The following is a 26,433-nucleotide window of genomic DNA, read 5'->3' as shown; positions in this document are numbered from 1 at the left end:
ATCTAAACACTCAAACTCTCCTTGGTTTAATGGTTTTTATATTCAGGAACAGATTTTATTCCATAAGAGCGAGCAGTTCGTGCACGACTTGTGAAAAGCTCCCCATCAGCGTTGACGATTGCAAAATCCACAGAATGTTTCTGCCGTTATTGCATAAGATTTGCTCTTTAGATGTGAAGAAGCTGAGGAACAGATCGTTCTATTTTAGGGGTTTCTGATATGAGATTTTGAAATCCTTCTCAGGGGTCGTCATCAGGAACAGCACAACACAAAGACTGTTAAAATCTGAAAGGAGGCCCACAGAGTTCACAGGTCGAGGCGGATACAATATCATCATCATCATTATTATTCAAGGCTGGTGATGAAACACAGAGCAAATCACTCTGCGCTGTTTTACTTGATCCAACCGATCTGTGTTTCTATCAGTGAAATATCACAAGACATTTGGTTATTCTGGCTCGTCATGTTCTTGTTATTATTTGAGATCAGCTATGCCAGTTTTTGAAGCAAAACGCCAACAAGGCAGACGAAACCAGACCGAGGCCGAGACAAATCAATCAGCATGTGGAACAAGACATGGAGTTTTTTTTTTTTTTAAATGTGGCCTTGGATGAGACCAGATTTGAGCTCCACAGCCTTGCCCCTCAGCGCCCCTTGGCTTCTGTCTACGAGAGGAGAGGATCTCCGGCAGCGTCTGTCAGTGTTTGAAGCAACGATTAATGTCCTTAAACACAGACACACGGCTATCCAGAATGAGGAAGAGTCCCTCTGAAAGAAATCAGCTCCTAACAAGAAGAATACTGAGTATATACACAGTATGTTTAGAAGTACTCACATGTGATGTTCTCAGTGCAGCGACGAGTTCAGCTCTGACATTTGGTCGGCTGTCGGCACTGCAGGTGTCGCTTTCATACACACACACACACACACACACACACACACACACACACACACACACACACACAGGAAGTCAGACACCACTATGATCCCATCCTATCTGTTATGTACTAAATGGATTATATAGATTAGGATGATATAATGTCACACACACATGTAGACAATGTAGAAGTTTTGTTTTTCTTTTCTTTTTTCTTTGCTCATGTAAGGCATCAAATATTTGTTCACTTTTAAATATGTATGTTTGTATGTATGTTTATATTAAAGCGTGTATGTGTGTCGTTGTTCAGTGGTCTTGTGTTACTGTGTGAAACAGGTGTTTACTGTGTATTTCTTTGCATGTAGTGCTGCACTGGTATCAACACCTGCATTGTCCTGCACCAGTTATGGAGAAGAAAGAGTTTCTGTACCAGTATAAGCACGGTTTAAAGCATATTATGGCATAAAAGACTACACATGATGTTTGATGATATGTTCAAGAAGGTAAAAGTTAGAATTAAAACCTGACCGATATAACTGTCAGCTGATATTATGGGCTTGATTTTGGCCTTGCACAGCTACACTGGTATATATGGGTATCAGTGTGTGTTGTCAGATATGTATTTGCAGATAGTCTTTTATATTTTATTATTTGTTTTTTAATTTTACAGGAAACACACACACACACACACATATAAATCTCTATATATCTATATCTATCTATCTATCTATCTATCTATCTATCTATATATATATATATATATATATATATATATACAGTTTCAGTGACCTGATGTCCTTTTGGAATATATGTATATATAAATAAAGATGGCGGGGTCCGCCTTTCCCGCCTTTTTAAAAATTACTTACAGAATGCACAGGTCATTCACCAGAAAAGATGCACATTCAGCTTTACTGATTTTTATGGATGTAATGACACCAAAGGTACGATAATATCACAATTACCATTGTATTATGGTCCTGATTTCTTCTGTTTTGTTGTTTGTAGTGTCTTATCAGCCCAAGAAGCCCATTTTATTTTGGTACATGACACTTAAATTAAAAAAAAACTATATTACCTTACCTAAAGTCCACAATATATTTATCGCAAAATTAAAAAAAAATAATACATCTTAAAAATCTGATGTGTTCAGCACTTTTGTTTGTATAAAATGGGTTGTTTTTTTCTTTAAAATTTAAGTGCTTCTGCTTTCATGACCTAAGCATTTGCAGTCTTCAGTAGCAGAACATTTATAAAATAAAATTAAAATAATAAAATAAAATATTTGACAATGTGATATCAGGATAGATATCACAGCATTGGGCCATTTTCTATTATGATACTTTAATATTGTCACATTCCTCTTGATTATAATATCTGGCTGATATAAGCTTCCCCTGTTCTGTTATATGAGCTCAGGAATGATTTTACAAATCAGTTGGGTATCATTACAGTTTATTGACTCAGCAAAATACACATAGAATTTTACTACAGTAATTTTTCCATTTACAACCTTTAGAAATGAAGACAAAGTATACATAAAAATCAATACACAGAATCATAAGAGAAAATGCAACTAAATCAGCTGAATGAAATTCAAGATGAAAGGCAGCACCTAAGAAGCTGATAATGCCGTTTATAAGGAGACGTTAACATGCTGCATAAATGTAAAATACTAAGTACAGACTGTTGCTGGTCTTTCCTGCAGATGGAAGAGCCTATTTGCATTCAGTTCACTGGTTATATTTGGTGAAAAAGCTCAAAGTGCCCACATCATTACATTTGATTTTCATTTTCATCAAGAGCATTCAAAAGCCCATTTACATTCAAGCCATATTCACACTGGGGTTCTCTTTCACTCGCTCCGTCTCTTTCTCTTTATCTCTATCTCTTCCTCTCTTTTCCCTCCTCTTACACACTCTCTCTCTCTCTCCTTCTTTCTGTCTATTTTTTTTTTTTTTTTTGTCTATCTCTGCTTTCTTCAATCGGCCTTTCATGTCACTCCATTAGGAGCTGCAGAGGGGGGGCTGATGGCTTCTCTCTCCGGCGTCCTTGCTGCGGTTTTGCTGCAGCTGTTGGGCTGTGATAAAGAGAGGAAAGAGGAGAAGTTTTCACACTAATTACAACACAATAATGAAGTACTTGGTAAAAGGCACACCGAAAATGAAGGTCAAACTGTCATTAATATAAAGTGAATAGAGTCGATTAGAAAGCATCTGTAAAGTGAGCAGAGATTACTGGAGAGGGGATGAAGTAATTTTTTTTTTTTACTAGATAGAAGAAAGTTAAGAACATTTACCGGTTACACTGGCAGTACAGATTGGTTGTTACTGGCAGGCGGCTGTTCTTCATCTTCTGCAGTTTTCTCTATAGCAGGAATAAAAAATCACATTATCATTTTTTTTTTTTTGGTTTGCTGCAGTAACCCATCCTCCTTCATCCCGACTATTCATCTAAAGCTGGGTTGTACCAGTTACTAAATCATGTTTTAACTTTAAATTATGTTGCGTCAAACTTTTAAACTATCTTAAAATTAAGAAAGAGCAATTATTACTCTAAACCTAGATTTTTTTTCTGTTGCACCAAAACTTTAAACTCCAATTTAAAAATGTGATCTTTAAACCTACACTTGAGGAGGTTTAAATATTAAAATGGCTGACTTTTTGAGATGGATTGAGAGAAATAAGCAAATTCCAAGAAGAAAGTTAAGAGACAAACTCAAGCAGTTTTATGTTGCATCTCTTCTTTCCTTCCAATCCAGTTTTCTTTCTACAATCCAGTTGATAATTCAGCCAACAAGTCTTTCTCAAAGGAGGAGAAATTAGAGCTGCTGAGCCAAGCTATCAGCTAACTAGGCTAACTAGGCTAACTAACTTTTTAGCCAGCTAGCATACAATAGAACTTATTTAAAGTTTTATCAGCTAGCAAACAATGTAACATTTAGTTAGCTGGCTAGCATAACATTTTTTTGATTTACCTTTTTAGCTAAATAGCAACTACTTAAGATAGCAACAAGCAATACAACTTAGCTAGCTAGCAAACAATGTAATGTTTTATTAATTTTAAAGTTAGCAAACAATATAATAAACAACTTAAAAAAACAAACAAACAAACAAAAAAAAAAAACTATTTAGCCAGCTACCAACAACACTGATGTTTTATTAACTTTTTAGCTAGCAAACAAACAATATAATAAACAATTAAAAAAAAAATAGCCAGCTAGCAACCACATTCATGTTTTGTTAACTTTTTGGCTATCTTGCAAACAAAGTAAAAGTCAATTAACTTTTTAGCTAACTAGCAAAAGATGTAAGGTTTTCTTCATTTTTTTTTTTTAGCTAGCTTGAAAACAGTGCAATGTTTAGTTAAGGAAAACAGAGCAGCTGAAAGCTAAGATGGTTTTCTCCATTCTTTTATACTTACTAGCTCCCAGCAGCAGTCAATTTTATTATTTATCTATTTATTTAAAAAAAAAAAAATGGTAAGCACTCATCTCAGCTATTGAACTCTAATTAATTTTGATTTTCATTAATAAACTTTGATTTACTAAACTGAGATTAACTGTGTAAGAGCTCTGCTTAATTTTAAATTTGAATTAAGACATTTTAAACCCAGTTTTCCTTAATTCTGATTAGAGCTAATCTCAGATTAAAGTTGATCTTTGTTGGTGCAACCCAGACTACATGTCCAAAGTTCCCTGGATGATTTCCTTTGCTAACCTTCTTTCTTTTGATCCTCTTGTACAAGCAAATAATAGCAACCAGCAGGAGAATCACAACCAGGCAGCCAGCTCCAACTATGACCCACATCCACCAGCTGAGTCCCAGCAGCCCACCATCTTTGGGTGGAGTTTTGTTACCTGGTTGAGCCAAGAAAACAGAAAATGGCAGAGAGGGAGGATAATGGATCAGTGACACATCCAGTGAAGAATCACTTTCAGTAGTATGTGCTCGTAGTCAGAGGGTTTGCAGACATAAACAAACCACGCACAGGTAGAGCAGTTTCTCTTCTGGTCCTCCTTTGAGTTTTGGTTTGGGACACTTGGGACATTTGCAGGTGCAGGTGTTGTAGGAGGCTCTGAAAGCAAAAAAAACAAAACACAGCACATCTTGCTTTTGGCACTGACCACATAGGCTGTTTTTGTTGTGGTAAAAACCATATGCGAAGACTTCGGTTGAAGACCGTGTCCTACCTTGAACGTTGATTTCTAGTCTCACGCTGTGCGTCCCTTCGGGGTGCGAGAACGTGCACTCCCAGGTCCCTGCATCTGAGCGGGCCACAGATTTCAATTGGACCGGTGACCCCTTTTCTACCCGTCCACCTGGCCCCTTCCATTGCACTGTAAGGTCTGGGTTCAGACCACTTACTTGACACTGGAGCGTGGCCCCGCTGCCCACCTGGAGCTCAGTGGAGGGGCTGGCCGAGACTGACAGAGGGGGACAAAAGACCGGAGCGAGGATACAGTGAGAATCACAACGAGAAAGGAGAGGCCATGCTGAACAAAGGGCTTCATCCAGATCATTAAGAACATGACACACCCTTATGACATGACAGGAAGAGCAAAATGGAAATATATCACAGTGCTTTGATTGGTTTTACAGACTGGAACATTTTAGAACTATTAAATTAAAGGTGCACTTCATTGATTTTACACATGGAACACAGTTTAATCATATTAAGTACTGCTCAGCTTGAGAAAATAATTGGATAACAGGGAGATTTCTAAAGTTTAAAAAAAATAACCTGAGCTAAGAGACTTTTTTTTTGTTTAACAGGAAGTCGGTTAACACTCTGGGGGAAGGAAGTTTTAAAGAAGTCTACCAGGCAGGGAGGGTCTAGTGACAGTGTGTTATGAGACAGGTAGTACTGGTGCACAGAGGCGTCATTATTTGTCTCTGTTTCTGTTCAACCAACAAAATCATCTCTCTCTCTCTCTCTCTGTGTGCAGTCAGATACAGAAGAAGTGGTTTAAGCCAGAAGTCAAATCAGGAAAATGTTCCAAGTTTTATGAGCTGAACCCAACCACCACCAACCCATCAACTGGGGAAATAAGAAACCGAAAAATGTTTTAGAAATCTTAAGATTTTGTTTTGCATTTTAAATGGAAACTCTTAAAGATTTATAGAAAAACATACTCCAGTTGAAGGGAATAACCTTAAATTCCAATAATGCTGCGTTCATGGTTCTTGTTAATCTTACAGCAGTTCACAGAACAGAATATTATACATATATTAATATTATAATATTTCAATATCAAATTAAGTACCAATGTAAAAATGTAAAATATGCACTTAGATGAAAGTTAAACATGACTGTGTTACATTTTGGAACTTACTTTTCCCCTGAATAATAATAAATGTGTTTCCATTGCATTGTGTTTTCCTGAATAACAGATTTGGATTCGAGTGCATCCCTAAAAGGTGGGGTCCAGTGTTTTTTGGAACTTGAGCTCCAGTAGGGACTTGAATCAGGATATTTTGACCATTTTAAATCTGTCTGAATCCCCACTTCGTCTCACTCCTCTATTCCAAGCGTGTAGGAAAACCTACGTTGGCCGCAAAATGTGGAAAGCCCTCTCTAGAGCCAGGGTTTAGTTTGTCCGTTCTGGGCTACCGTATAAACATGGTGGTGCAACATTATGACCTCTGTTGAAGAGAACCGACGCCCCCTGAAGATATAAACTGCTCATTCTGAGGTCACGAAAACACAACGATTCTTATTTTCAGCCTACCTTTGCTTATTTGCCGCCACATTGTGCCAATAGATCCCCCTAAATCTTACACAGTGGACCTTTAAGGCTTAAAACAATACAAAAAAAAAGTGTGTGTGTGTGTGTGACATTAGATTTGTATTTATTTTGTTTTTGTCTTGCATTAAACTGCACAAAATGATTTAATTGCTTTAATTGTTTAGTCAGTAAAACTTACCTGGTGCAGAAAAAAATTCAGTTCATTTAAATACTGGTGTATTTTAATGTCATGTATTAATCTATTTACTTATTATTTTTCTTTCTTATTCTTACCTGAGACCACAACAAGTATAACATCCTGAGATGTGCCATCTACCACTGAAGTGAACTTTCCAGCATCTTCTTCCTTCACTCCATTGATAGTCAGACTTGTCTGTCTCAGTCTTGACCTTTGCGCAATGTCAACTTTGCCTAATAAAGAAAAACAAATGTAATTACCAACAGTAATGTTTTTAAAACAATATATTGTGGTGCAGGTTGTGTCTCAGGTCTGTCTGATTATACCTTTGCTCTGGAAGCTCCTGGAAGACTGCCTTATAATCAGGCCATTTTTATAATGCCACTCCAGGCTAGTCTGGAAGCTGCTGACTCCACAATCTAAGGTGACGGACTCTCCTGGCTTTGTGACGATCACTCTGCCTGCAGCAGACAGTGCACTCAGCACTGAAGAGAGACGATCACATTAACGAGGCAAACTTTACTTCATATGATATATTCACCAGACAACAACACCACAAACCCTGCGTGTTCAGACAAGGACCAACTGTAAAATATCCTCATTACTTTGCATTAGAGACTCATATGAAGATAAAAAGGGAGATCAGGGATGATTAAAACACAGCTGCAGCTGTTCTACCAGAACCTCAGGTCACACCTTTTCTTTTAGACCTAACACAAAAAAACTACAAATAATGTTCTTTATTAGACAGCATTAGAGCCCTGTTCGACCTTTATGTTGCAACAGAACTGTATTGTAAACTACAGTGTATTGTTTCCCACTGTTATAGCCTTTATTAGATGGTAATTGGGGACACATTACAAGAGATCTGAAAAAACAGAACTATTTGAGACACGTCTTCTTTTGTTGGTCTCATACGATCAGCAGACAGACGTCTACTCCTTTGCTCAAATCACATTATCTGCCTACAGTACCATTATATGTCTGCGCAGTGACCCACAGACAAAATACCCCTCCGCCTCTATAATTTTGGCCTTTACTCAGTAGATCTGGCTCACATTTTGTTTTTAAATGGCAAAGCTGCAGATATGAGATTTTGCTTCAGTTCTGTTTTGTAGATCCGTTGTAATGTGTCCCTAATTACCATCTAATATAGTCTAACACTGTGCAATAACATATTTCTAGTTTTTCGTCTAATTTAACACAAAGTATGGCTTGTTACATCTTATTAGTGTACCATTAAATGTAAGTGTCTGATTAGGGTATAATGACTGTCTCATAAAGAACATATTATTTCAAGCTTGTAAAATAGTCTCGTAAAAATAACAGCACGTACGTTATTTGGATCTGGGCTACTGGCAATTATTTTAAGGGATTACAATGAAGTATATTCACTCACCAAACCCAAACAACACAACTGTCTTCATTTTGAATGTTGGATCTAAGGGGGTGAAACAGAGACAAATATCTGTGAAGAGGAAATTAACAAAAAACATTCAATGCAGTAGTTCATTATGTGAAAGTGAACATTGTTAAGTGAGAGAAACCGCACACAGCTTCTGTCTGAGATGAACAAGATGTGATTCCTAACCACCAAGCTAGCTCTCTACTTCCTTCCTCTCTCCATCTTGTGTATCAAAAATTTTAAACTTTCTTCTTAGACTCACATGAAACAAACAGAACAAAAAAACAAAAACAAAACTCTGAACCAAATGTCACTGGGAAAATTCCAGCATATGTTTCAGCTCTTTTGTATTTAATTAAGGTGCTCAATAATGCATGTTCGGATGCTTTGCTGTCGACTTGCTCCAAATTTATTTGATCGTACATCAAAAATATGTTTCTTACAAAAAAAACTTAATTTGTTGTGCACAGCTTTGTTTTTAATAAGGTTCTCATACAACATCGGACAAATCACTCATTTGGCTCACTCCGTCTTCTTTGATGTTTTCACAATTTTGAAAGGTTTAAATGCTAAATTCAGTGAGCTTAAATACTTAAATCTATTTAAACAATTTCCCATTTTAAGGCACAAATTATATATTTGCATTTAAGTTATTTAAGATAGCCAGAACAATTACAATCTGACCAGATAATTAATACTTTGGACTTCAACTTTAGTTATTTTTTTCTTTTTTACTGTTAAAAAATCATCTAAAAAGCCTCATTTGACATCAAGATATTTCATCTCGATGACTGAACAAGGCTCCGAAACATGGTTGAGCACATTTTTCTTCTTCACATTAAAGAGCTTTTAATCCAAACTTAAACACTTAAGTTTCTAAAATGTTGTTATGAATAAAAAACATACAGGAAGTCAGAAAACAGCAACCTTTAAAACAGTTTACATATACATTTGTGATGAACTATGCTGATCCGTCTTAGTCGACGTATAAACAGAAAAATGGCATTAAATCCAGTTATTTCATTTTATGATAGAGAATTTGACTTCATGATCCAGTTTAAGATCTTACCTTAATTTGGAGGCAGTGGAGGGTCTTTTTTTTTTTTTTTGCTTTTATTGAAGGCCAAAATCTTTCTTCATCTCCTCTGAGCTTCACTTCATCGAACACAAGTGCGCAGGGATGCAAAAGCTGTAGAAGGCGGAAGAGATCTAAAAAGAAACCTGCATCTGGAAAGTTGTAGGCCAATGCAAAACCCAGATCTTTGTGGGTTTGTTCTTCATGCCTGCGCTTTCTCACAAACTAGGCCTGGCATTTTGTACAGGGTGGAGTTTTTACACGAAGCCGAGTGGAGTTCTGTGGAATGACTTAAAAACACTTTCGTTTAAATGAGGTAATGAGACAAGCATTTAACATATTTTAGCCTCGCTGACAGGAACTGGACTATCACATCACCACGTAAAAACATTTAGAGAAGTGATCATAAGATGGAAACTTGTTCCTTGCTGACTTATTAAAAAAGAAAAAGGCACAATGACAGAAAGACAATTCTTTATTTGTCACAGCAGAAGTAACAAAGGATTTGTTTGCAAAATAAAAACAAAATAAAACAAAAATCACCCAGATATCACCCTCACCAAACTTTTAAGAAAAAAAAAAAACAAGTTGATTTGGTGTTTTGACTTTTCTTTTTTGTTTTTTTTATTTCCTTTTTGTAACACACATTTGAGCTGTTATTTACTTGTTTGATTCACTGACATTTCCTCTCAGTGTGTGATGTTTAACAGTTTTTACTGAAACGGGTAGAGGAGGAGTCAGTGCCGGGCTAAACGGGTGACACCAAGCGGCAACCGTCCAATAAGAGAAGAGGAGGGCTGCAAGAGATGTAATTTGACGGGGAGGGGCAGTGACTACTGATGGCAGTGGAAATCAATAGTCAGGACACAGATCAATGGTGATAGTTTAGCATTCTGTTAATAAGGAGTGAATGAATGGTCTGGAGCCCGGTTCATGAAGCAGGTTTTCTGAATAATCTGGATATTTTCTGCTGAGTAAAACCCGTTTATCAGATTCGAGACAGGTCTCGGTTTTACGCAGCACAACTGCCTCAGCGAATGAATCTGCTTTTCTGAACAGGCCCATGGTTTGTAACCGATGGATCAAAGGAAAAACCTCCCCCTCCCCCCCAACACCATACAGCATCTGTACATCTGCACCAACTTATTTAACTGTGTATATACGCAATCTGAGAGTTTTATTTACACTTGTCAGTTGTGAAGCGTGCCGGGGCGTTTGTAAGAGCTTGGTGAGGTGCGACTACGACTGTTGTCTCGTGTGTTTGTGTTAGCGTCCACATTTCTCCTCTTTCACCCCCCCCCCCCCCCCCCCTCCGAGTGTAACGCTCCCTCGTCTCATTCGGCCACTCTCCGGTAGAAGTAGAGGTACCCCAGGTCTTTGGGAGGTTTCTCAGAAGCACACACCTTCTGATCGTTGAAGATGACCCACCTGTGAAACAGAAAGATCGGCCCGGTTCACAAAGAGCTGCTTGATAACAGACGGATTATGGATTTAATTATGAACAATGACTGAGAATAAAACATCCACTACTTGGTTTAAGTGACACCTACTCTTCCCAGATAACCAACGGCATAATTTTAGAACACATAAAAGTCATTTTGAGGAATCTCAGATCATCTGAGGCCAGCGTTCAAAGAACCCTCCACGAGAACAGATCACTCAGGAAGAAAATGGCTGATGTATTTTAGATTTTGATAATAGAAATGATCCCTAAGTGGATATAAACCAGTTAGACCTCAGTTCAGTGACAGGTGAATTTACATCAGCACTTCAGACCAGAGCTGGAGTCTGTATGGTGTATGGTGCCCCCTGCTGAGGGACTATAAAACCAGCTGCTTCATTATCCTAGAATATGACTTTAAAGACATTTGATGAATAAATCCACTTCTGATTAGAGAACAGAAAGCATTTAATGTGTGAGGCTTTTACACATTTTTTTCCCCTTTCAGAATAAAGGATCTACATGAATAAAAAACATTTAATTGCAGGAACTGACATGCAATGATGCTGTAAATGGTTTGTTCTAGAGGCAGGTGGCCAAAATCTTCTATGATGGTATGTAATTTTATATCACGGCAAAGGTTTTTATGACGATTAAGAAATCTGATAAAATAACCAGAAAATACCTTCCCTCATCACATTTGATTATTAATCATAAAATATATATTCATATATGATATTACTGGCTTGGGCACGTTGGGATGCCTCCTGCTCTTTATTTACAATTTCACCCTCCTCCATGTTGTCTTCTTCTACGGCAGCTTGATGGCATTACCGCCGCCAACTGTCGCTCTCCTGCTGCCCAAATCACGTTACCCTCTGAGGCGGCCATGGATGCATACAGAGACAGAATGGAGGCGGCTGGATTTGTGAGATCACGAGACAATCACGCGATGACGCGAGACTTGAGCCCTGAATTTGCTACACAGCCTGCTCCCGTGGTAGAAACTGTATTGCCAAATCTGTGCAGGTGGACACTTTTCTTCTGTTGCGCGGTATGTACCGTCATGTCACCCAGCCACAGTTGGTTCTGACTTTCAAATGACATGTTGAGGCTTTGGAGTAACCCCTTTTTTAAACACTATTTGTTGTATATATTGTTGTTTCCACATTTTTACACCACTTCTTTCTAATTTTTTTCGATATTGTTGTATATAGTAGTATAATGCACATACTTTTTAAAAATAATTTTACATACTCAGGATTTCTATTTCCATTTTTATATATACTTCTGTACTTGAATGGGAGCAATGCAGAAACTTCCCCCCGGGGATCAATAAAGTACTTCTGATTCTGATAAAAGTAGAAAGTGTGAAAAAACACTTACTGCTGATCCTTCTTGATGTGACAGACGTAGTGGCCGCACATCGTGCTCGTTCCCATGTGACTGATGAATGCAAACAGCTCGTATTCTAGATAAAGAAAAAAAAAACATGAGTTTAATTATAATTAGAAAAAAAAATACATTATATATGAAATTATAATGGCTGGATGAACGAACTTTAAAAAGCAGATGATCATGTTCCTGCTGTCTACATTTCATTTTTCTGATCACATCTCTGCAGCTAATTTGTGAGGACACATCCTGAGGTAATGCTCATTAAAGTGCCTCCTCTTTCATCCTCCTCCTGGACACTCACTGCCTGGTCCGTCTCTGACACGAGGCCCAGGCGGAGGATCCCTGCCACCCTCGCTCTCTGCAGCTGAGCGGCCACCCTCGGACACGTCCATGGACTCCAGGTCGTCCAGGTGGGAGAATATCCAGTCCACTGCCCGGTCCAGGACATTACTCTGTGAAACACAGGCCAGTTAAAGGAGGCGCTATTAGACAATATCAACAAATGGAGCATTTGGTCAAACATAAGCTTTTAGAAGATCGGGTTTGATTTAACAGGACAATATTTTACAAGTTCGAGGGCCAAAGGCAGCTGATGTAATTTCTTCAGAGGCTGGCCATCAGGTTATAGAAACATTCCAAAATAACACAAACTTCCAGGAGTTACTGCACTTAAACATTTTCTGTAGCAGCTCCAGTAAAAATCAAAATCCAAGCAGAAACTCTGAGTCAGTTACTGTTTTTGTCTTCTGCTCTCGTTGATGAGCAGTATTTTTCCTGTGGCGAATTGGCCACATTTACATGCACCAAATGCTTTTTTTTTTTTTGCCTTTGTTCCAAAAAGGACAGTATTTCAACTAATCTGTTTACGCAGCTATTGAAAATGAATATTCCACTAATGTTCCCGTTTACATTCAGCCGTGCAGACATGATTATGGAAAAGCAGAACTGCTTGAGCCATTTTGCTTCCTTGCATCAAAATAGTTTTTTTTTTTTAGTTTTCACTGGTGGCTCCCTCCTTCATCCACTCACCCACCTTCTTGAAAAGGTCGGCGTTCAAATAATTGTGCATATCCATGATGTCTTAATCCAAGCTTTTCATAATGTTTAAAAGCACGTGTGTCTACCACAGCCTGGCAAACTGTTGTCTAGTTGGTTTGTTTATGATGCACAGAGCTGACCGTAAACAGGCAAAAGGGCGCAAATTGTAAAACTGGTAAAAACCCCAACTGAGACACATATCCCAAGTGTGCTTTATACGTGTTTAAAGAATGGTCCTAAAACAAGATTGGCATATCCCTCTTGTCTTAATCAGAAAATGCTATATTCAGAGTAAGACCTAATTCAGAATATCCAAATGGGATATACTGTTTACATGATCGGTCAATTCAAATACTGTCATATTCTGAATAGTGGAAAATTAGTGTGCATGCACATGTCACTGTACTCAGTTCTTTTTTTCACTTTTTCTGGCTGTTTCGTTTGGACATGTAGGCAAAAACCTGTGGTAGCTAATGTCAATAATTTTGTCACAACCACCAAAATCCTAGAGATATCAGTGCTTCTGAGATGGCTTAGCTTAATGCAACTTTAATTAAAATCCTGCAACTCATTTTTGTCGAGGTTTTGAGGCCAACACTGGTTAGAGTCTCCAAGCATGACAAAAACTTAGCTACATTACTGTCTGAGTAAAAAAGGGAGCAGCTGCGTCTGTGCTGGAACAGTTCTACTTTTAGACAAAATCCCCATCTCTAACTGGAAGCAGTCTGATTCTGACCGTGGCTCGAAGTGCTTTGGATGCCTGGTCTCTGCTGAAGCCCATGGAAACGATGGTTGCCAGGTACTCCTCGGAGAGGCTCTCTGTGGGTGTGGTCCCGGCGCCGGAGCTGCAGCCTGGCAACACCAGGGGGGCCGAGAAGTCTGCAGCCAATCAGAAAGTGGAGAACATGAAGAGTGATTAGAGCGGTCAGACTGATTGATCGTTTGCTTTCTAGTGAACTCCCACTGCTCTGCACACCTGGGTCGTCCATATGGCTCATGATCCAATTCATGGCAGCATCGATTCCAGTGTTCCCAGTGTAGTACACCGCTTTTCTGCAGGCCTCCAGTGGGAATCCCATTTCACATAACTGGGACACAGTGGAGTCGTCAAGGACTGGAGCTGAGTGTTGGGAGGAAAAAGCTTAATTATTTGGATGTACTTTGTGGAATGTGTGTTTCACAAAAACACTGACAAAAGGCAAAATAATTAAATAATATACAGAAACTTCAACTTATATACTTCAATTTGAAATGCAACTGAAATCACGTCACGTTATGCAAAAGTAAACAAATAATAAGGCAACGGAAGGACGCGGGGGAAAACAGAAAAGGCAGAAAGAAAGAAAAGGAGGAAACGAGGGGGGACAAATAAGAGCGCCACACAGGAAGAAGGAAAGGGGCAGAAATGACAGACAGACTAACACAGCAGTGGGGAGTAGAGCGAGTCGTCCTCCTCGTTGCCATGGGAACCCAGGATACCTTTAACCTCCACATCTGGGGTCATGAGTGGGGGCGGGGCCACCTCTGGTAGAAGCTCCTCCCCTGGCTGCTGGCCAGTTGCACGTAGCGCGCTCAGGTCCAGGGTGTCGGGAACGTCGATGCTCACGTCTGCACAGAGGAAAAATATCACACAGCGTTCACAACTACTTTTCATTTCGAATTACCCATCATCCACTGCAGTCTGAATGTTTGATTTCCACACCTTCATTTCTTAACATTATATTTAAACTACTGACAGTATTTTAATAATGATAATGAGTTAATTCTCCTGAGTTATTGGGGTTTTTTTGGGTTTGTTTACTCATTTTAACTCCAGGAGGCTGCATGCAGAAGAGCTGCCATTTTTGTTTCACTCTCGTCTCTCCTGTTTTTTATGTTGATGGAGAGTTAAAATTAGATTTTAAAGCTATAAAATGTAACATTTGCCCATAAAAATGTCTAAAAGTGCAAGACATGTTATACATTTTGTTAAATGATGTACTTAGATTATCCCAAATGTTTCCAACATCAGTCACATGCAGAAAAAACATGGGATATGTCAGAGAGTGAGGATGGAAGTAAGAAGAAAACAACTCCATGATCCCACGGTACTTTAAGACATCATTTTGTTATTGTGTCAATGTGAGAGAGACCACCAGTGGCAGAACTTACATACTGAATGTTTAACTTTTTTGGGGAAACACAGATTTTCAACTGTGATAGGAATAAACTCTTTTGGGTAAAACAAGAGACATTTTATCTTTTTAACACAATCATTTAACAATATCTCTCTTTGCTCACCGAGTTTCTTGGGAACCCAGTCAAGGCCAAAGGTGAACTTCTTAATCTGGATGACCAGGTGGTCAGGGAACGAGGCAAAGCGGGTCGTTCTGACAAATGAGACAAAAGCTGATATTAATAAACACATCCTAAGACTTGCTTCCGTAAATTCCTTTCAATATGTGTGACTGTGTCTCTTCATACTTGGTAGCAGTAGTCTTGGTCTGCACAGCTGAGCTCCAGAAGTCTGTGAGGATCTCTGGTTCACTGAGGGCTGCCATGCAAGCTGTGAAGGGGATTTGTGCGCGCACCGTAGGGGCTGATGTGTCCCCCTCCTCACGCCGACGCTCTGCCTCCTGAAGCTCCTCTGTTACAGAAATACGGTACGTAATTGGTTGAAAAACAACAACTTGCACAACACTGAGATCACGACATACAACCAACTGTTCTGAAAGTATTAATGCAGTTCAGGTAGCAAAGCATATGCACACACGTCTATAGTTGTGGGAAACATCGTTTTAGACTCTATTCAGACCCAGTCAGGTGTTGCAATAAAAAACCCCAGTCCCCTCATTCATTATGAATTGGAGTAATGCACTTTGGCTGCGGCAGTGGGGGCCACAGGGGACACCAGAAAAAAACGTAGTGGCTCTGCAGTGAAAAGTTGAAACAGAGTCAACTTTTTGAGAAACGCAACCCAATGTCACGCTGCAGTGGACAGTCACACAATCTGGCTATCAGACCGCTCCACAGTCAGACTGAAATATATCTCTGAAACTGGTTGCTGACAAGGCATGGTTCATCGACCAAATAATGACACCCCAGGGCTGGGGAAGCGAGAGAAGCTGGTTAATCAGGACAAGTAAAATGCTACTTCTTCACTGCCGTTTATTTGGGGGGATTATGATTGATCTACAGTGGTTACTTTCCAAGCACAAATAAACAGGTTCACACCCTGCACAACCCTGCATTAATTGCTGCAATGAATGAGAACAGCCATACATCACGTCCCACAACCACACCCCTCTTAAGGTAAAAAAACAAACAAAAAAACAAGCCCTGTGAAAGCAGCCAGTCAGTATGTCTCTCTGTGGCAAACTTTAGATCACAGGTTTGTTAACAATGTTACTGAGTAAATTACATGTGCGCCGACTGTGTCTGTAGAATTAAGTGAATCAGAAAACTCTTTTAGTGATGGTTTTTACTGTGAAAAAATATGTCCCTTCCATAAAACATCAGATTTTTGAATGGAGTTTGGTTCAGCAGTAACTAAACAAAGTGTCTTAACAATATAAAAAGTGACAGATGTGACCCTAGTGACCCTACTACTTTACTTTTTTCAATGTGATGATGCTGATCATGATTTTTCAACTCGCTGGCCAGAGGATTTGGGCTCTTAATAGCTAAACAGCAATTTGGTTTTCGTAATTTATGCATTTAAACCGGCAAAGACCTCTGAATTTGCATTGAATTGGAATGGTTGTTTTCACCTGTAAAGGGCTGGGGGCATGACACAGGAGCAAAGTACACAGATGGGTTGCTCTCATCCAAGAGCCTCAACTAACCACCTTAAAGCTGCACTCCACCGATTTTGCGAATGAAAATCAGTTTACATGTCCCGATCAGTACTATAAAGCCCGTAAAATTGTTGTATATGTCTTCTGTGACTCTGTTGAGTAAGTAAAAATAAATAAATAAATAATGTGATTGCCCAAACTTTATAGAAGTGCAATATTAAATCTCTGGAGTAGCCTGTTAGAAAAGATTTCTCTACATGTTCACCATTTAAATGACATGAAACACTTGTCACAAACATAACTGTCACAGCTGATTAATAAATGCATCATGAATTCTCCTGTGATCAGCAGTAGAATCATGCACCGCTGTATGACACATTGCTGCTGCTCTCAAACTTCAGCCTGTTTTGATTTTGACCTTATTTGACCTTTCAATACCTCTGAATTGCTCTATACCCAACGATAAGCACAGCTCATATCTCTGACCATGTGCAGAACTGGAGATTGAGTTAGACATTGTATCCCATCAGCCCCTTCACCTGTGTTGGTAGCCTGGTCCATCGGCACAGGCAGCTGGACGATGTAGTCCACCCGCTGTGTGTACTTTGCTTTCTGTGATTGCTGACACACAATCCTCTCCTCCACCAGGAACCTGAAGGCTTCAGACGGGTTGGTTCCAGAGCGACAGTTCCTCTGTGGGTGAAAAGAAATAATAATATAAGAACAAAGCTGAGGATCAACAAGAGAAGCAGAATTAGTATGTTACTTTACCTCCACCATGTTTATGAAGTGCAATAAAAACTCCTGAGCATCCTGTTGTCGATTGGTGGAGAACTCTGGGTGGCCCCGCCCAACAAGTGCTTTGAACATTCGTGGTGCTATTCCGATTTGGTCTCCCTGCAAACAAGCATGAACAGTCTGATTCTGTCAACAGTGAGGGAGACCACATTCTCACTTTACTTCTGAGAGTAAATCCCACACGTGCCATGAATATCTGTTGAACCTAAGACTTGTAAATCCAGTGTGACTGATTGTTTCTTCTTACCCTGGGTTCAGATGCACCATTTTCATCTCCAGGGTCTGGTGCTGGTTTGGAATACTCTCCTGACAACAGACCGTACCCGAGCTTGGCTCTGTGATAAACAAACAAAGCTGACATCACTGCACATCCAACAATATACCAGAGTCTCACACAGGAGGAGGATTTGGATATAGGCCTAAATATATTTTTGGCTTTCAAATAGCATGGTGGATCATCTAATCAGGGAGAAGCCTTTCTCATCTCTGGTGGGAATAAAGATGTTTGTGTACAGCAACAGAAGTTGATATTGTTTAGAATTAGGCCACATACACATCAAATTGGGCAGATTTCAGTTTGATGTGGAAACACGAGATTATAGAGTAAATGAAGTTACTGCACTGATGTTTGTCTTTATATCTGACAAAATGAGAAACACTAAAAAGTGTCAAGTCACTGGACAGGACACATGATAGTCTGTACCAGACTAAGGTTTCACTTTTGTTTTCTCAATCAGAGGCTCTGTCAGTTTAGATGACACACAGTAGAAGCAAAGCTCTTTTTTCCCGTAATGGCATAAAGCTAAAATGATGCGAGACCAAGTGTCAATATAGGGCTGTCTAAACCCAGCTGATATCAATAGAGCATTTCACTTCAGGAGGATGGCGCACATTAAAAATAAAAATCACATTTAAAACGTGGAGCTGCCAAGAAAGGAGTCTGTAATCGGCTTTGTGGCCGACAGCTGGCACAATGTGAGCATGCTTATATGTATTTATGTGGACGGATTCTTTCATCTACCGTGCATGAAGACATCATCTTCATGACAAAATAGGAAAGTGGGTGAGATGTGTGTCTGAATGCATGTGTGTGAAAACTGTGCAAAAGGAGAAGAGATCTGCAAAAGAGTAGAGCTGCAATGATGACTCAACAAGAGAACATTCGTTGCCAATAAGGCTGCACAATTAATTGAAATATTACAGAAATCATTATATGGCCAAGTGCAATATTCAAATTGCAGAAGTTGACATTTTTGGATGTATGACGAACCAGCGTTATAATGAAGTGCTGTACTCCTGCAGGATGCCCTGGCCCACACATCTTGTTCTCCAGATGAAAGTTATTTGGTACAGACCCGAACAAATGTCACATAATCATGATTTAACTTTTTTTTTTTTCAGTGAAAATGATACTTGTAATGTAAAAATGGTCATTTCCACTAGTTGTGAATAATATTGCGATCCCAATACCTATTAAAATAATTCCGATATGATTTTTTTTTTTTAACACATCTTGTAGTCTTAGTTGCCAACTTTTAATTGTCATTTTTCAGGCTAAAATGTCAAACATTTGCTGGTTCCAGCTACTTAAATATAATGATTTGCTGCTTTTCCTCATCATTGATGGAAGTAAATAAAGAATCTTTGGGTTTTAGACTGTTAGTTGGGCAAAAGAAGCCAGCTGAAGACGTGACTTTGGGCTATAGAAAATTGTGATAAGAATTTTTCACTTTTTTTTTTTTACATTTAATAAATTAAATTCATTGATCAATCACAGCAGATTATTTCCTGAAAATTATTTGTTGTCACAGCCTTACAAAGGAGCACTTCACAACCTGCAATAATTTATTAAAACAGTGGCCTTGCTGTTTTTGGGGCATGTAATGGTAAAACAAGAGCTTGTCATAGAAAATAACCAGACAGTAGGAGAGGACACTCACACTTGGGTTTTGAAGTCCTGGGTGGGGTCGCTTGGAGCGTCCTCAATGATCTTGTCGATGTTAGACACGTACCTGGAAGGCGTAAATAGAAGGACATGAAACAAATTCTTTATATTTAGCAGGGCTTTGAATACGCAAACAGCTTTCTATTAATCTTAGTTTTGTCAGCTACTTTATTAGACTATTATATCAATTTTTGATTCTGATAAAATAGGTTTGATGGTGGCCGGGCAGTCCTCTGCGGTGGACGTGGGTTTGACTCCCACTTATGGCCTTTTGTTGCATGTCATTCCCCCATTCTCTCTCCCCCCCATTTCCTGTCATATCACATGCTGTCCTATAAATTAAAAGCATGAATTAAAAATTAAATGCATTGAACCCTGCAAAAAATATATTAAAAAAAGGTTTGATGAACATGCTGCGATTTCATGATGTCATGTACCTCCGCTTCAAATCAACATGAGTGTGATGATGGAGAAATGTGCCTGTGTGTGTGTGCCTGTATCAGTCCTGCCGCCACATGCTCTATGTGAGGGTGTGTCAGAGCACAATTTGTCTAGCCGAGTACAGACCAGAGGGTTGTCTTCAGTGTTTAGCAAAAATAGCAAAACGCATTAAGAATTATATTGACTGCACAGACAGGGACATCCTGTAATGGAATTTCCTGCAGTAATATATATTGAGTATATACTTTTTTAGCTATATTTTAGGTGATATTTTTCATTATCTTGTCACAAGTGATGTTCTCCGGCTTTGTGTGTAACAAAGTGAATGTTGATTCCTAAATCATACCTGCCTTGTGCCAACAATAGCTTTTTATAGACTGTGTAGGCAAAAACGCACACGTAGCCTAATTCCCCCTCACAATAATACACTATATGTTAACAATCGGGTAGGCAAAATCATTAAAATATGCAATTATTAAGAAATGTGGGCTTTTACAGCTATGACTTGTTTGGGGAGGTAAGGCATGCCCTGGACACCTTTACTCCATATGCTTGTAGAAAAGTCTGATTCAGTGGCTATTATTTCTGTTAATGCTGGACAGTGTGAAAAGTGTTACTTCTCAACCAAATATTTAAGAAATCAGGAATAATTATTGTACCTCTACTGCTGTAATAATCAACTTGACAGCAATATTTTCATGGCAGTCTGCCAAGAGAATTCATGCTGTCTTTGATCACAGGAAGAAACATGGTCAACATAACAACAGGGAGGAACAGGAAGGAGTATGGGAGGGTAAAACAGGGTACTGACTTGCTCTGGAAGTCTGGAACGGTGAAGAGCACTTGCATGACAGAGTTGAGGTAGCAGCTGTTGCCCAGGTTCTTCATGCCGGTCAAGCCCGGGCCGTACAGGGGCCGTAAGGTAGTCCCCGACTCCTGGATCACCTCCCACTCCCCCACACGCTGGTTCACAGCGATCTCCAGCTCTGTCATCGTCCGTTCGGTCTGAGAACAGAAAAGCCAAAGAAGTAAGAGAACAAAGACTGCAGTATACAAACAAATAAAATTGTATGTGACAGTGGTTACAAAAAAGGCAGGTTTTAAAAGTGATGAGCAAAATTAGCTGAAGACAAAGTAGCAGCAACAGCAGGCAGAATAGGAAGAAACAACAAAACACATCATCATAGCACTAAGTGCTGCACTTTGTCTTCTGCTCCACTGTAGCACAATTCCTCCACCCCCTGTCTGTGCAACATCATTATGTGCATGAAGCAATACATTAGCAAGACAAGAAACAACATTACAGTACACGGTCAGAGGTAGAGATCTAAGACTTTGACAACTGTGTAGTCTGCACTCTGCTGTAGGGGGGAAAGTAATAAATGTGGGAATAATAATGGCTGTTCTGTTCAAGAGTGCACAAGGAGAAATATTACTGTATTATTATAGTCCATCAGTAATAATACCATAATAATGTTAAATAAACATATGTAAAAGTGATACTGAGCAGTGAGCTGGCAAGAAAAATAAACAAGGGAGAGAACCAGACAGAAAAGTGGGACAATTATTCAATAATATGAATTTTCTGTGGTGTGAGTTTTTTACGTGCTGTTGGCTCTCCAATACCGCAGCTGAATTTTTGACTGTGTAATCGATGGCTGCTCTATGAGGCAGAGCGAGCCATAACTGTCTGGATGTCTGCCAACAGAACAAAAAAAAATAATCCAATATATCTGACTAAATTTGTAAGACTTCAGTTGTAGAGCAGAGGGCTGAGTAATACTTCCATCTACAGGAAGAGGAACTTGATCTGATGCTGAATATTGTAAACTAGTGGGAAAAATGAGAAGAATTGATATTTACATTGCCAATGAGAAAAAAAGAAAAAATAGTAATAATACACAGAACAGATTTGACTTAAAACAGCAGAAAGACAGAACTTGCCTTCTCCATGGTCATCATGTCGATGCCAAAGTGAGTGAGGTGCTCTGGTAACTTGGAATCCAGCACCATGTCATCTTCATCATAGGAATACACATCTGGACATACAAAACAGTGGTGGCAATTAAGGGCAACAAAGCACTAAGCTTCACACAAATGTACATACTGTATATAGTCCAACAGAGATCCATAATAGCCCTCATATTACGCCCTCTGCATTATGATGTCATTGTGATTTCATGCGTATTGTTAAGAGTTTTATTATATAACAGTTAGGGGGAAAAAATGTATTTGGGGAAATATCAGACATGCTCCCTTTCATCTCAGCCAGAGGGGCGTGTCTGTGTCTATGTTTGACTGACAGCAGCCAGCAGGCTGAACAGCAACCGGGGGAATGAGAGACAAAGTAAACAAACTCGCACTGAGGCTTCAGGACACGAGCAGACAGTTTGTTATTAGAAATGGTACTGAAGAGTAATGTCCACACCAGAATTTTAATGGGCCAAAGTGATATTTGCAGATATGATTACCAACTATTTATCCATTTGGCCTTTATGATGATGTTAGTAGTGCATTTTAATCTAACAAATGTTTTGTTGGTGGCTCATTCAACAAACTAAGGAGGAGGTAATGTTTGTAAGTTAGATGAGAAGTAGACTTCAGCATGAAAGCTATTGTGGGTTGTTGTTCAAAGTCAGAATTTGTTTATGATCTGTATCAGGGTGCTATCTGGATGTTAGTGTGTTGATTGGCTGTGTGCAAACAAGTTCTCTGTCTGCTTAGACAAAACTGCAATTTAATTTTAGATGAACTTTAATATTTTACTCCCACATCCCCAAAAGCATCTACATGACAAATTACCATTTTATAGTCAAGTTTACAAACCACCCTGATTTTGTTATTTTTTTTTACCACAGAAAAAAATATTTGTGCCATCCTCTTACCTGCTCCATCGGGAGTGATGGTACCGAGTTTGACAGCAAGTGGATACCCTGTCTCCTGGAAGTGGAGAAGGGCGTGGTTGTTGCCCCCGGAGCCATCGAAATACCTGCGACCACAAAGCACTTTTCCGTCCGTCAGGTTCATCCAAAGATTCTCCTGCAGGTCGCACACCTCACACCGCCAGCCACTGGGATGGAAAAGAGACACAGCAGCATTAATGGACTCATGCAATAATGGATTAATGGGTCTTAAACACAAAAGCATTATTGTCTGGATATCTTCTCCACTGAATACACTTCTGCAACTGATAAGAGGTTTTCGTAGCATCTTCTTTCTTCAATTTAGAGCGCAATATAAGAGAATCTCTGTTTATAATGTATCTAATCTATGAGGAACTGCATGGTAGGTTAGTTTTAGGGACAGCAGCAGCCCAACGTCTCACCTGGGAGGGATCTTGACTCCGTTGTCGAGCTGTTTAAGATCAACGGCATGCCTTGACTCCTGTCTCACCTCTCCATCCCACTGTTGAACTTGTAAAGCGTGAGACACTGAGTCGGCTGCCATGATACCCGCCATTGACAGGGACACCTTGAAGGACGGCAAACGAATCGACAGGAACAAATTAGATCAGACTGACAGGTCATTGTGAAACTGAAAGTAACAAGATTTATTCTCCAAATGTTCCTGTATATTGCTGTGTGTATGTGCCCCAATGTTCTAGTAGTTAGTGATACATCAGCAATATATTATATGAAGATCAACCTGTCAAAAATACATGAAGACTGTCTGTTTGCTGCAAGCCTCTTTGCCACGTCCTTGTACTAAGAGCACTCACGACATTTTTAAATTACTTTTTTACATTATGACAATGTGAGTGAGTGAATAATAACATTTCTCTTACAAGGAAGCACACAAGATCTCACCCGCTCTCTCACAACGTCAGGCATGGTAGCAAGGTCGTCTGATGTCACTTCCTGTCTGTCAGGTAAAATGACCACCTTTACATCCTCCTCATACTGCTCCTGCTCCACATCAAAACCGCCTTCAATCCCTGGACAGACAGAAAAATAAGAGGGTAGTTAGACACAGATCAGTCTCAAAAGAGGATATCTGTATAAAATTTGTTTGTACAGTCTAATGCTCTCACCTATGGCCAATCTGGTGGGCTTTTTCTTAGGTGGGTGTCCAGATCCAGAGTTATTGTCATCTTCCTTCTGTAAGAATAGCATAGCATCTCAGTGGGTGTTGAGATTTGTTCTCTTGACATGGAAAGAGATGGTACCAACAGTGTCAAACATAATTTAGATATGCAGACCTGATCACTGTCTTAAGGAAAATAGGGATAGATTATATTTTTACACACTGGCCCCACAGGCCACCGAGCCCCTACATTTGACAGACAAAGTACATTTTTGGTGACCCAAATATAAACTTATGTAAAAACAACACAGCATAGGCAATTTATCACAACTTAACACAGCCTTCCTTAACTGTGACACTTTTGTTGTCCACTTTCCCCATGAATTATGATGTGGTGGTTCTTGAAGGCATTGTTCCCAATGAACGACTACATATTATTCTTAGCTAGATAGAGGAAACTGGCGTCACACACCACAGTACATTACATCCTAAGATGTGTCATATCCTAGCCACTTGAAGACAGAATATGCAGGATTTGTCAGTTGTTTGTAAAATCACCAGAAAGATAGTCAATTGAGGAGTCTCATTCCCAGGCTGTCAAATATTGAGGCTTGGGTTTGGTAAAGTGTCCCGAACACAGCAAAATAATGAGAAAATAAGAAAATACAGGCAGAGGGTGGGGTCTCTGCAGATACAAACATCACCACACCCTTTAGTGGCGAGTCCATACATTTTTTTTTAGAAAAATTCAGCACAGTATGCCTTTAAATTACTGCTTCCATTCACTCCTAGAGTTTTAAATCATAAAGTCTCCACCTTAGCCTTGCGAGTCCGGGTGATATGGAAGTAAGCCCTCTGGCCACTCCGAGCATGGTGCCTGTCCACATACTGACTCCCAAAGCCCAGGAAACTGTTCATGCACACATACAGGCCTCCTTCACTCTCCTGTAAAGAAAACATTTGCAATGTTAAATGTTACAACATGTCTTTATCTCTCTCCACCGTGACACAACACTGAGAAGTTGAAAATGGAGGCAATGTGGGTGTCTCAATTCTCTGTCTTTACAGGCAGTATTTTGATATACAGCATCTTCCTCTGGGAAAGTCCTAAAAGAGATTTAAAATATGCATTTGTTGTCTTGTGTGCTTTCCTACTCTGTAGCCTGCAGTGATATTTTCAGTTTACAAAGGTTTATTCACAAAACAGTTTAAAATACAAGTGCAAGCACATAGGATATGTGAAATAGGATACCCTGATAAGCTATGAGGAGTTTGAGCAAATTATATTTAAAATGTGTTTGAAAGATGCGTGTATTATTCAACAGTTACAGCCTACAAATCACCTAAAACTAACCAAAATATCTAGGAAGCTAAAGACTAATATCTAAATCTTTAAAACAAAACAAAACAAAAAAAAAAGATCCTTTTGTCTTACACTTCAATATTTTTGTCTAGATGAGCCCACACTTAGTCCCGCTTCTGAATGTGTCTGTTTTAACCATGTCACATTATCAGTTACTATATTTTAGCCAACTAGCTCTCTTGTCAGCCTGCTCACGCTTGCAGCTCAAAACTGGTTTAATGTTTTCTGCCCACGAGAAACTTCACCGTCATGATTGAAACGTTAGGTGCAAATTTACGTTAAAAAGCATGACCAGTCTTGTCACAGCAGTTAGCTAGCAGGCTAGTTTGACAGCATACCCTCCATCCCCATACACTAACACAGCTAGCTAAAAAGCTACAGCAGCTAAGTTTCCATTACAGTGCATTATTAGCCTAGCTTGGAGCTAGCTTGCTAGTTGCTTGAAACAGGGAAATCTTGGGAAGCCAGTGCGTCAAAGTAGAGCAGCACTGACAAAATGTTACATTATACAAAAACAAAACAGAGTAGGAGATAATGGGAAATGAAACAACGCTGCTTGTGGGCTGACGTTTTAATTTGTAAAGGGAAGATGGCTCACCGGCGAGGAAAATGACAAGGCGCATTCGTCTTTGTGGACACGGTCCCCGGGCTTCGGAACCCGAATTGTGGACAAAACCGACATCAAAACCTCACCAACATCCGCCATGACGAGCTAGCTAGTTCCGCCTTTCAGTGGGACACTTGCTCCTCTGAGTTTGGACACCCAGCCTCTTGATTCCCCGGCTCGGAAGAGTGTCCGTTGTCTAGCCCGTCTTCTGCTGTCTGTGTTTGGCTGAATGAATCATGAGCCGCTGCCTTGTGTTGAGGGAAGGCCGTTACGAACTCAGTTACCCGGGTCGTGTCTGGAGGGGAACTCTCGCTCAGCG

At 39.5% G+C, this 26,433-nt stretch overlaps 2 protein-coding genes across 3 annotated transcripts; both read right to left on the bottom strand.

The window, feature by feature from the left end:
• Window positions 1-2,320: 2,320 nt before the first annotated feature.
• Window positions 2,321-8,346, bottom strand: LOC146321962 (T-cell surface glycoprotein CD4-like). Its single transcript, XM_084725763.1, has 8 exons — window positions 8,204-8,346; window positions 7,131-7,289; window positions 6,900-7,037; window positions 5,070-5,303; window positions 4,868-4,954; window positions 4,597-4,736; window positions 3,177-3,244; window positions 2,321-2,957 (listed from the first exon to the last, which is right to left on the bottom strand). The coding sequence occupies exons 1-8, from the start codon at window positions 8,298-8,300 to the stop codon at window positions 2,876-2,878; spliced, it is 1,005 nt and encodes a 334-aa protein (XP_084581889.1). The 5' UTR covers window positions 8,301-8,346; the 3' UTR covers window positions 2,321-2,875.
• Window positions 8,347-10,296: 1,950 nt separating this feature from the next.
• Window positions 10,297-26,357, bottom strand: usp5 (ubiquitin specific peptidase 5 (isopeptidase T)). 2 transcript variants are annotated; one of them, XM_084727295.1, is made up of 20 exons: window positions 26,106-26,357; window positions 24,961-25,089; window positions 24,152-24,218; window positions 23,928-24,055; window positions 23,447-23,592; window positions 23,007-23,191; window positions 22,066-22,160; window positions 20,933-21,126; window positions 19,676-19,747; window positions 17,983-18,070; window positions 17,709-17,834; window positions 17,477-17,630; window positions 15,625-15,787; window positions 15,442-15,530; window positions 14,584-14,769; window positions 14,138-14,281; window positions 13,898-14,040; window positions 12,425-12,575; window positions 12,112-12,196; window positions 10,297-10,712 (listed from the first exon to the last, which is right to left on the bottom strand). In XM_084727295.1, the coding sequence occupies exons 1-20, from the start codon at window positions 26,211-26,213 to the stop codon at window positions 10,619-10,621; spliced, it is 2,547 nt and encodes an 848-aa protein (XP_084583421.1). In that variant the 5' UTR covers window positions 26,214-26,357; the 3' UTR covers window positions 10,297-10,618. The 2 variants fall into 2 exon arrangements, with proteins under 2 accessions (XP_084583421.1, XP_084583422.1); XM_084727296.1 differs by having other exon boundaries at window positions 14,641-14,769.
• Between the last annotated feature and the right edge of the window lie 76 nt (window positions 26,358-26,433).

Source organism: Lutjanus erythropterus, chromosome 9 (genome assembly GCF_056507025.1).
Source record: "Lutjanus erythropterus isolate fLutEry1 chromosome 9, fLutEry1.hap2, whole genome shotgun sequence".
Lineage (NCBI taxonomy): Eukaryota > Metazoa > Chordata > Actinopteri > Lutjaniformes > Lutjanidae > Lutjanus > Lutjanus erythropterus.
This window is presented reverse-complemented; position numbering and strand designations above follow the sequence as displayed.

Bases quoted from the DNA above. Each gene is read 5' to 3' on its own strand.
- LOC146321962 (XM_084725763.1), bottom strand. From the start codon at position 8,300: ATGTTTTTTGTTAATTTCCTCTTCACAGATATTTGTCTCTGTTTCACC. The intron at 7,290-8,203 runs GTGAGTGAATAT...GTCTCTCTTCAG, and splicing joins AGTTGTGTTGTTTGGGTTTG to TGCTGAGTGCACTGTCTGCT. The intron at 4,955-5,069 runs GTAGGACACGGT...TTTTGCTTTCAG, and splicing joins ACTAGAAATCAACGTTCAAG to AGCCTCCTACAACACCTGCA.
- usp5 (XM_084727295.1), bottom strand. From the start codon at position 26,213: ATGGCGGATGTTGGTGAGGTTTTGATGTCGGTTTTGTCCACAATTCGG. The intron at 23,593-23,927 runs GTGAGATCTTGT...CCGTCCTTCAAG, and splicing joins CTGACGTTGTGAGAGAGCGG to GTGTCCCTGTCAATGGCGGG. The intron at 12,197-12,424 runs GTGAGTGTCCAG...TTCTTTATCTAG, and splicing joins TGTCAGAGACGGACCAGGCA to AATACGAGCTGTTTGCATTC.